At 42.3% G+C, this 10,219-nt stretch overlaps 1 protein-coding gene across 1 annotated transcript in view; it reads left to right on the forward strand.

Moving 5' to 3' along the window:
- PGRMC2 (progesterone receptor membrane component 2) overlaps positions 1-10,219 on the forward strand; it is a 17,391-nt gene continuing 7,172 nt past the window's right edge. Inside the window, exons 1-2 of the mRNA XM_083861210.1 lie at positions 1-338; positions 9,941-10,096. Coding sequence (XP_083717336.1) covers positions 11-338; positions 9,941-10,096 — 484 coding nt within the window. The 5' untranslated portion in view covers positions 1-10. The remainder of the gene's footprint in view (positions 339-9,940; positions 10,097-10,219) is intronic.

Here is a 10,219-nt window from a genome sequence, read left to right on the forward strand (position 1 = left end):
CCGGGCAGCGATGGCGGACGATGGGCAGGGGCGGCTCAGGACTGAGGGCGGCCGGGCGGGCGGCGCGGCCCTGGCGAGCGGCGAGATGCTGCTGGGCGTGGGGCTGCTGGCCCTGGCGTTGCTGGCGGCCTACCGCCTCTACCTGCGCTGGGGAACGCGGAACGGGCCGGGGGGCGCGGCCCGGCAGGGCGAGGCCGCCGCGCTGCCGCGCATGAAGCGCCGGGATTTCTCGCTGGAGCAGCTGCGCGAGTTCGACGGTGCTCGCAACCCTCGCATCCTCCTGGCTGTCAACGGCAAAGTCTTCGACGTGACCAAAGGCAGCAAGTTCTACGGGCCCGGTGAGCCGACGGGGCGATGGGGGCGGTCCCGGCGGCGGTGTTGCCCTGGATGTTACACTGGGTGTTACACCGGTGATGCTCAGCGCCTCGGGGCGCTCCTCAGGCGGCCGTCCTCTTCCCACATGCCTTAATTTGGATCTGCCGTGGTTAATTCTCTTTTTATTTTTTTCCCCCCTTTCTGTCTCTTCTAGTAGGTTTCCCAAGTGCAGCCGAGCAGTGCTGTCTTCGTTGTAGCGCTTACGGCTCAGGAGAGGAAACCATCCAGCTGGTTGTTTGTTTATTTAGGTGTGAATGCCGTATTGAGTGTGGCTTTTAGTCAGGATAGACATAGGCAAGGAGAGCTCAGGGACTAGTGTGTTGCTGCTGTTGGGAAGGGTGCAGAAATCAAGCCAGTCTCGTAAACAGACAGACAGACAGCACTCCTCTTCGGAGAGGAAATGTGTATTTCAGAGGTGCAGGAAATCGAGCTTCAAAGAAACTGGTTCTGGTTTTGTATTCACCTCGTACAATGTGAGACCGCAGCCCTATTTTCTCATGATAAACAACATTTGTAGTAACGAGGTGGGTAAACTTACTGGTGAGCACCGTGTCCACGAGTGATGCCAAAGGAAATGAGCTTTATGACTGCTGATAATTTTCTTCTTTAAACAATGGTGGTTTGGAAAACTTGCTCTAATCAAACTGTGCAGGAGTTTTCATAGTAGGCATGGCAGTCTTCCTTGTGAGAGGGGTGGAGGGGAGAGAGGATACTTCCCACTCCCCCAGGAGATAGTTCAAGTTAAGTAATCATTTATTATTATCTAATAATTGAGGTTACACAAAGGAAAACACAAAGCTGGCATGTAACAAGCCTTTGGCTCTTGGCGGGGAAGGGACAAGCAGTTCTTTGGTTGAACTGGGCTAGAATATTGTAACTACTTTATTCTCAAAGTTTATGATACCAGTTGCAGAAAGTGGAACTGCTGTAATTGAACCGAAATGCGTTTTTGGCTGGGTACTGTAAAAGTTCCCTGTGGAATCCGAAGTACCTTGCTTTATGTTGTTTATTAACCAGTAAAGCTGAGAAAACACAGCCTGGTGAGCTGCAGCTTTCATGACACTCAATCAGGCCAGTTCTTTTGTCTCTCTTGTTTAGGGTTTTTTTAAACTGAGACCTGTGTGCTGGCATGAAATGCAGGTAACAAGCATGCTGCATGAAACTTAAAACACCAGCAAGCTGACAGAGTGCTCTGTGAAATGATGTTGGACCATGATGTAAACACTGACTTTCTCCCTTTTGTGTATCAAACTTGAGTGAAATGTCAGGTTCTGCTCTCCAGATACCATCAGTGGTTCACACTGTCAACCTTTGGAGGCCTCTTATTGTGAGGAAGCTAAAACTTAATGTTCTAGGACATCAATCTGCTTTTTGATAACTGGTAGCAGCTGCTTTCCTTAAAAGCAGTGCTTCTGGCATTTCATGGAGAGGGACAAAGGCTTTTTTATTTTTTTTTTTTTTTTTGTCCATGTAGTGAAAGATTGGGTTTTTCTAACAGAAGTGCCATCGTTTTCGTCTATCAGATCTGTAACTTGGGATGTTGCATGTAAAGCTCAAGCAGTGCATCATCAGTTCTGTGTTCTCTGCCAAAGATGATGATTTTTGTGTCCTGCTGACGTGGTTTCCCTTTTTGGATACATATCAGGGAGTTTTTCCTTGCAACTTCTTTGTGGCTGAAAAGAAGAATACTAATAAGTAATTTGCAGGCCTTAAAAATCTGAGAAGAGTTCAGGTGGAAAAGTCTCCTACAGCTGGTTGAGATCTCTTCAGGAAGGCTTCAGCCAGATGTCCCCAGCAGTTCTCATGGAAATTTTATGTCTCATAGCTGGAGTGTGGCAAGGGAAGTGCAAAGCATACCAACAAAGCGTGGCCAAATCTTAACAGAGCTGAGGACATTGGCTTTGCTGATATTTCAGGCTCTGACTATGAGCCTTTAGTAGCTTGTTGAGGTACTGATGTGAAGGCAGTGGAAAGCAGTGGCTGAGGGCTCACTGTCAGTGCTCAGCAGGACTGGGTTAATGCTGAATAACGTGGCTGCCTCAGGTGCCTTCTCACATCTTCATAGTGAGGTCTGGTTTTTCTCCTTCAGTGGAGTTTGGATGCCAAGCCGTTCCTTTTTTTTTTTTTTTTCTACTTACAGCAGAAAGTTTAAAATGCACAAAATCGTCATCTAGTCCAGATGTTTGTCCAACAGTTGAGGTTACATTAAAGTTTTCACCAAACTTCTCATTTTATTCAAAGTTCTCCTGGTTTTAAGTTTCCATCCAGCAACTCCTGTTACACAGTGGTCCATTTCATTGAGGAGCCCTTTACATACATACAGTTAAAGTATTTTTAAATAATGCTGGAGTGTTGAAGCCATCCTTTCAAACTGCCATTTTCTCAAACATTTAATCTGAATGTTTCCCAATTTTTTTTCTTTGTTTTTCTCATGTTGTCTTTTTTAAGCCTTCCACAGTTTATCTCACTGGTATACTGTTAGTCATTGGTGTCTCTTAATGTATTTTAGCTAAAAGTAGAAGGCTAAACTGCACATATAACAGTCTGTGCCCCCCAAAACCACTTTGCTTTCATTGAACTCTTAATTTAAAACTTTACTTGACAAATTCTTTCCCAAAATGCTGCTCTGTCCCGCAAATACGCCACTTGTTCAAGACTTCACTTGGGTGTATTAAATTCCACTTTTGCTCGTGCCCCGCTGAGTCAGTGACCTAGAATGCTTTGACTGATTATTAAATCTAATTAATTGCCTTTCCCTTTATCATCCACAAACTCCAAAAGAAATAAACAGTTAGGGGTTGACTATTGAAAATACCACATAACCAGACTGTCAGAGAACCTCTACTGGGACAATTTCCCATCTGTAATCACATCTCATGGCTTAGGGTCTAGTCATTGATACCTTCTGTGTGTGCTGTGTTGGTTTTATATCTTAGAATGAGAGACAGTTTTTTACTTTTCATTGATTGTAACATTTAACTTTGTGTGTTTGTTTGCATCAAGATTTCTGGTTGTATATTTGTCAGTAGAAGAGCCTTGTAAGAGTTAGTATACCTTTATGTCAGCAAATCTTAATATTTAGCAGTTGAATTTGCATGCCAGAGTAATGCTGTAAACAGGTTTTGATTAATGGAGTAAATACTTTGTGCATTTATGAAAAGTACCCATCTTTGAGCATGACAAAGCAACCCTGAGTGTACAACTGTTCACGTCACTTCTTGGTTCTTAATGTTTCATGATCTTAAAAAAATCAATTTCCTGACTTTCCCTTCACTGCAGCATGTTGTCACTGTCAACTCATTTCTCATTCCACTTGTCTTTCACGATGTCATGAAGATCTCTGGTTTTCCAAGTTTGCAAAGAAGAATAGATTAGATAGTAGTAGTTCCTTCCACAAAGAGTATTCCATCATAGTTTATTTTCCATGAAGGGAAAACTGACTTAATTTCATTTGAATAAACAGCCGTCATTTTTTGCCATAATTTGTGTAAAAATAATCTGATGCTGGTAGACTTTCTTTGAAGTTGAGTGCCATAAATTTCACTGTTGACCACATGGCAGTGGTGCTTTTCCATCCATCCTTTCTAAGGGTATGGTTCGAGTGAAGTGTTGCAGGAGGGACTCTACATGTGTTGTGTTTGGAGAATACTGTTAAGGGTGGCCTTATCTGAAGAACACAACAGGCTGAGGGGTTGCAGATAAGTACAGAGGATAAGACTGGGGGAAAGAAATGTTTTCTGTAGAGTGTGGAAAGGTCTTCTCAGTTGTTCTGGTGTTGGTCAGCTCTTTGGTTGTCTGTATAGTGGAAGTGTATCTCGCCCTGGCATTCAGCTTTTCAGACAAATAGCATTTCTGGATAAAGAAGTGAGGTCCAGCCAGAAGCAGTAAAACTAAAAGTGTATACATGCATATTGGTGAGAGATTGTTTCCATACTTCTGGTTAAAGGGAGTAATAGTGCCTTTGCTGCCAGGGTAGAGGTTGTTCTGAGCCTCTAGGCCATGCTCATGGAGAGCAGTCAAGTGCTTTTGTGCAGGAAGATCAGCACTCTGTCTCCTCCTCTGCTTGCCCTCTGTGTGCCTGTTAGCTCTCTTTCTTGTTCTTTAGATTTCTTTTTCCCTGTTTCACAACCTCAGTATATTCCTTAAAACTTGAACAACTGTGTGTTTCATAAGAGGTCTGTGTAAATTCCTAGTTCCTCTTTAAACCAATCATGTTCCAGTCAGAAAATTGATTAGGCTGGAAAAAACCTCAGATCATTGAGTCACCTGACATTTGAAGGGCCTGATCAAGCAGGTGTGCTCAAAGCAAGAGAAAGGAAATGTGATAGTGACATCATTGTTAGTGACATGTAGGTGTTAAGTCCAATACACAGCAGCATTGCTCTCATTGAACTAAAAAGCCTGGCCAGCATTGCTTGTCTGTTTAGGAAATAAACTGGTGGTCAGAGCATTTCTCACTAAGCCAAGATGTGGACTCTGGGTCCTTCTCTAGAATGCAGCTGTCTTCCAGAAAGCTCCTTACTGCTGGCCTGCAGGCTCTCTTACCAGTGCTGGTTGTCTGCCCCTTTAGTTGAAATTGGGTCATTGATTCCTGCACTTATTTTTATTCTTAACCTCAGAGTTAAGGAGCAAGTAAGCAAAAGAGAGAGTGAGACTCTCTGGCTTTGTCTGAGGAATCAGGTTTAGACCTCTGTTTCTGGGCAGTTCCCATCTTAGCATGTAGGCTTCACATCTGTAGAGTCCCCATTTAGCTGGTGGATTGGTCTCCTAAGAACACATACTTCCTATGCAAGCTGTAACTTAAAATTGACCCACATCTTCCCTTTCATGTGAATCTGGAACAGTAACGTTAAAATTATGTCACCTCGAATTCCTGGTGATAAATGTTATTAGAAACCTTCTGCTTTCAAGCTACGTCTCCAAATGGCTTAGTGTAACTTTCAGCTTTTTCATTCTCTCATGAAAGATTCAACACTGAACAAACGTGTCAGGATTCAGATAGAAAATTTGAAACAGCTAGTGAAGGTCTCACTTCAATTTGAAGTGCAAAAAGTAGGCAAAGTGGTAGAATAATGCAGTAGTTCATAATTTTGGAGCCTGTCCCCCTTTTGCCATAACTCACATGAAGGAGGAGATTAGTTCTTATTCTTGTCTGCAGATTAACAAGTTGTCCATGAGTATCTAAACTTCAGACAAAACTGGGGTTTATTTCCAGTAGCTTATGGAGCCCAGAGATGCATATTTGGGGATTCCTTTGAAGTGATTTTTGAGTATTTGAAGAAACCAAAGCTGCTGGTTTAAAACTGAACCTTGTTGTTAACCTGTGTGGTTTCTTTAGAGGAATCACATGGGCCTTGTGATAACAAATACAATTCTCAGCTCACCTATCACTTCATTAGCTATAAAGTCCACAAGTGGCTGTCTGTGGTGTATTCCCCGTGCTGCCCTGTTGGAGCCATCCAAAGTTCAGTGTACAACATTCACCTTTGTTACTGGTGTTGGAGTAATAGTCTGGGATGTTCCACAAAGCTGCCACCAGACTGAAATGGTCAGGGAGCCTCTTTGGCAATCAGGAATGTACTCTGAAGTTGGATGCCAGCACAGGTTTTGCTGGGGGAACTGTTGGCCAAACTGGCCGAAAATTGGAACATCTGCTGTTCCAAGATCCAGTTTACCTTGTTTTGGAGGAAGTGACTAGAAGCACTGCTTCCAAATAAAAACTTCATTTGGAATTTTTAATATGTTGCTTTAGGTTTAATAGATTTTTTTTCCTTGTCTGCAAAGAGAAATTAAATCTTCATTAGAGAACCAAAACAGTGCTAGGAGATGTTAGAAATCTTGAATGCATTTTTATGGTCTGAAGAGACTTTGACTTTATCGATTCTCAAGGTACCCAGTTTATTGTGAATAAAGACAAATGTCAGGCTGAACAGGATGTCAAATTCATCAAGGCTGCTAAATTCTTAACTGGCTTCTGAGGGCAGGTGAAGCTCTGCAGGTGGTGGGTAGCAACGTTTTGCATGTGTTGTAGCTTAGAGAAGGGTGTACTTTATACAAAGTGAGTTGTGAGGTAGATGAGGACTTTACACAGGGGAAATGCAGTGTATGAACGTGGAGGTATACATGTGGAGATAAGGAGGCAAATATGTGGGCTTGATAACTGGTCTCAGGGCTAAAATAAACAAAGGCTCTGAAACAGAGTTCTTTAAATGTGAAAGCCATGATGGGAAGAAAAGCATTCTTCAAGGAACATTGTTTCCTTTATGGAAGACTCGTACCTCCATATAACCAAGTAACGTGTAGCAGACATGTTTTAATTGATTTTGACGCTTCCCTGACTCTTGTTGTTGTTATACTATGCCAAATAGGAGTGGGAGGAGAAATTTTTAAAGACGTATTTGACTGTGAAATGGCTAATTTGGGGATACAGAAAAAAAAAAAAAAAAAAAACCCACTGAAATGTTGTGATCTAGTCTCAGAAACTTGCTTTGGTTTACATACCTGTGCTGCAAGCTGCTCTTCTTGCCCTCTCCTCAGCGTGTCTGACATGTCATGCTGCAATCAATTATTTACAGCAGGAGCCAGGTTAAATAGGTGGGCAGACAAAAGGAAAGGCAAGAAGGACTGTGGGTAGGGTTTGCAGAGTAAATTGCATCAGGCCATGAAAGAACTCCGTGGGAGTGTGTCTAGGATTGCACTGATGTCTCTGCCTCAATCAGGTTCCTGAAAGATATTTTCTGCCCGGGATTTTGTGTGCTGGCACCTTCCTGGACACTTCTCCAAGTGCAGTGAAATCTGATATGCAAAATAGCTTTTTCAGACTGTTGCACTAGTTTTTTATATATAAGTGAGTTATAGACTAGGGCTTAGAGCAGAAACCCAAACCTGTATGTTTGGTATTAATGTAAAACACTGTAGTTAAACTCTGTAGAAGCACCTGAATGGAAGCTTTACATCTTGAAGTAGATTGCTCATACTGAGATCTCTGAACTTCTGCTGTAGGAACCAAGGTGAAGCCAAGCTTGCACCATTTACTAATAATCACAATTCAATATTTACCTTTTCGCATAGGATTAAAGAGCAGAACACATTTCTGAGTTACTTTTGCAGAGCTGGAATTCAAAATGTTGTCTACTGAGTCCAAAGGTTGGTTTTTACAAGTTAGCATTCCACTGAGTGCTTGGACCTGGCTTGATGATTCCTCTGTGGCTTCTGAATACTTATGTAATAAACATTCTGGAATGTTAGTTCAAATTCAGTCTTAGGAAAGAAAAAATATACTGGTGTAACAGTGTCTGAGATTATTACAAGGTTCTTGCAGAAATTTTGCATCCATTAATCTTAATGCAAACTGATGTATTGTAAGTGTTCATGGTTTCAGTTAAGTGTTATTGAGACTTAAGAATGTTCAGTGCTTGATACAGATAAATATAATATTCTCTTTTTAACATAAGAAATTGGAATCAAGCTGGTGGGCCAAGAGGTGGCATCTCAACAGGTGCTGTGAAACTTCACAAACCACAAAGTGCAGGGTAGAAGGGAAGGGGAGCAGGGGGCTACTCTCTGCTTAGCCAGAGTTTGGAAAACACCTTGTGCAAATAGTAGGATTTATAGACACATTTGCTTGAAACACTTCAGAGAAAGGAAAAACTTGGGATAGAATACTGTTGGTGAGGTCACTAAGTAACAATTTCTAGTTGCTTTTAAGGAATTACTAATTGTGGTGTTTGTAAGAGCTGTTTATAGCTCCCATGTTCTTCATTCAGAACATCAAAATGACATCACTTGAATGATGGCTGTTTTGGTTGAAGCAGGACTTTCTGTTTGAAGAAACCGTTGTGTTGCTGCTGGTGGTCATTGCTGCCTCTTAGCCTGTCCTGTGGAAGTGACTGAGCATGCAGAGTGCATTGGTACAGGATTGATTTCAGTGTCTAAATCCTGCTTTTCAAATGAATACATAATTCAGGATGCAGATAGGAAAGGCAGCCCTCCTGAAGTACTGTACCTGTAGCCCCTGATCCCTGAGGTAGTTCCCATGAATGCTGTTCTTGGAGTAAATACCTGAAAGGATGAGCACAGAGATGCTGTTCGTCATTATGGTCGGACTGGTACAGTGCAAACTTCCAGCTGATAGTTCATTCTCTAATATCCGCTCCTTGTGAAATGGTGTTTTGGGATCAGTTGGTTTGTTTCCAGAGGGATGAGGGAATTGCCTTTGGCACACGGGACAACCTTCTGTTCTCAGGTGTGACTGTGAGCAGCTCACAGTGCCAAGCGCTCTGGGGTGGAGAGACAACACCAGTTGTGGTGAGGACACAGTTTCTTCTAGTCCACATGGTGCTCGGGTTCCCCACTTGAGGAATTGTGCACCCAGCCCATGTGTCAGCCCGGAGTCAGCCCGGGCAGGAGCAGATAGGGGTGGTGGTGGCCGGAGCCAGCGCCAGGAGGAGCCAGCCTTTCGGAGTCATTCCCCACGGCTTGTCCTGCTGCAGAAAAGGTCTGAGCTGCTCCAGCAGGCAGTAGAGGGGCTCAAGGACAGTGTGTTGCCACTTGCTTGTGTTCATTCTTGCCCTTGGGTGCTGCCTTTTCTTCAGGCTGACAGCCACTGTAGAGAGGTAAGCCAGAGGAGAGTTCTGGCCTCTTCACCACCAAGTAGCAAGTCTTGGGTCTCTCCATGGTGCTAGGCTGCTGCAGGAAATTTTAAAATGCAGGGGTTTTTTATTGGTTTAGGTTTTTTAATTGATCTGAATTTAAGGTATTTGGCTATAGGTCAAGAAAATCTAAGAAATTATATGCTTAAAGTTCTTTCGGTTAATTAAAATTTGGGAAACCCAATTACCCTGCAAATTGTTGGTTTACAAATTGTCCATTTCTCTTGGTAATAATATTTATTTCACAGTCATTGCTCAAAATTTTATTCAGGTATTTCGGCTGCTTTGCATTGGTCAGAAAGCACAGAGGAAGCAGTTGCTTTATATTCCTAATGTGACAATTTGTGCTGTTTTCAAGAGCATTACAGGCTAAGGGTAGAGGGGATCTGCTGCCCAGAATAAGTGAGATGATTTCCTTAGAAGTATGAAATGTCACAAAAGATGTAGAAAGTTCTTGTGATTCTGTAAGTGAAGTGAAATCATTAATTAGCCCTCTTGAATTCTATTTATTTATAATAATGGATTTCTAATTAAGATGTCTGTGCAGTTTACAGTTTTGCTTCTGTTCATACTCGACTTGTAAATATTCAATATGTTGCTTAATAGAAGTGTATTTCTTTTGAATTCCAGCCTCTGGTCCCTTTGGAATTTGCATCAACTGACAGGGATTTTTCTAGATATCCCTTCAAAGCTGTTTTCCTGGTTCTGCTTCTCTCAGCAGACTTTATCTCCTAGTGATATTAAAGATTGAATTGCAGTGCTGTTGAATGTCAAACAGCCATGGCATTGAAACTGCTGCTGTTCCCATCACTGCAGAAATTTAATGCATGGCTTTGGCAGACTATGTAAAGAACTGAGGTTTGGTCACCATAAACAAAGACGTGAAGGTATCAATTTTGTCTTTTTGTTTTCAGAGGGGCCATATGGAATATTTGCTGGCAGAGATGCCTCCAGGGGACTAGCAACTTTCTGTCTAGATAAAGATGCACTCAGAGATGAATATGATGACCTATCGGACTTAAATGCTGTACAGATGGAAAGCGTAAGAGAGTGGGAAATGCAATTTAAAGGTAAATTCTCCAATTATCAGCTTAAGCAAATGCTTTTAATAAAAATGACTGATTTGGGCTTGGGGAACCTTTTAAAGAGGTGTTGACAGTAATGTTATCACAGAATATGCTGAGTTGGAAGGG

This window comes from Zosterops lateralis, assembly GCF_965231275.1.
Source record: "Zosterops lateralis genome assembly, chromosome: 5".
NCBI classification, from domain to species: domain Eukaryota; kingdom Metazoa; phylum Chordata; class Aves; order Passeriformes; family Zosteropidae; genus Zosterops; species Zosterops lateralis.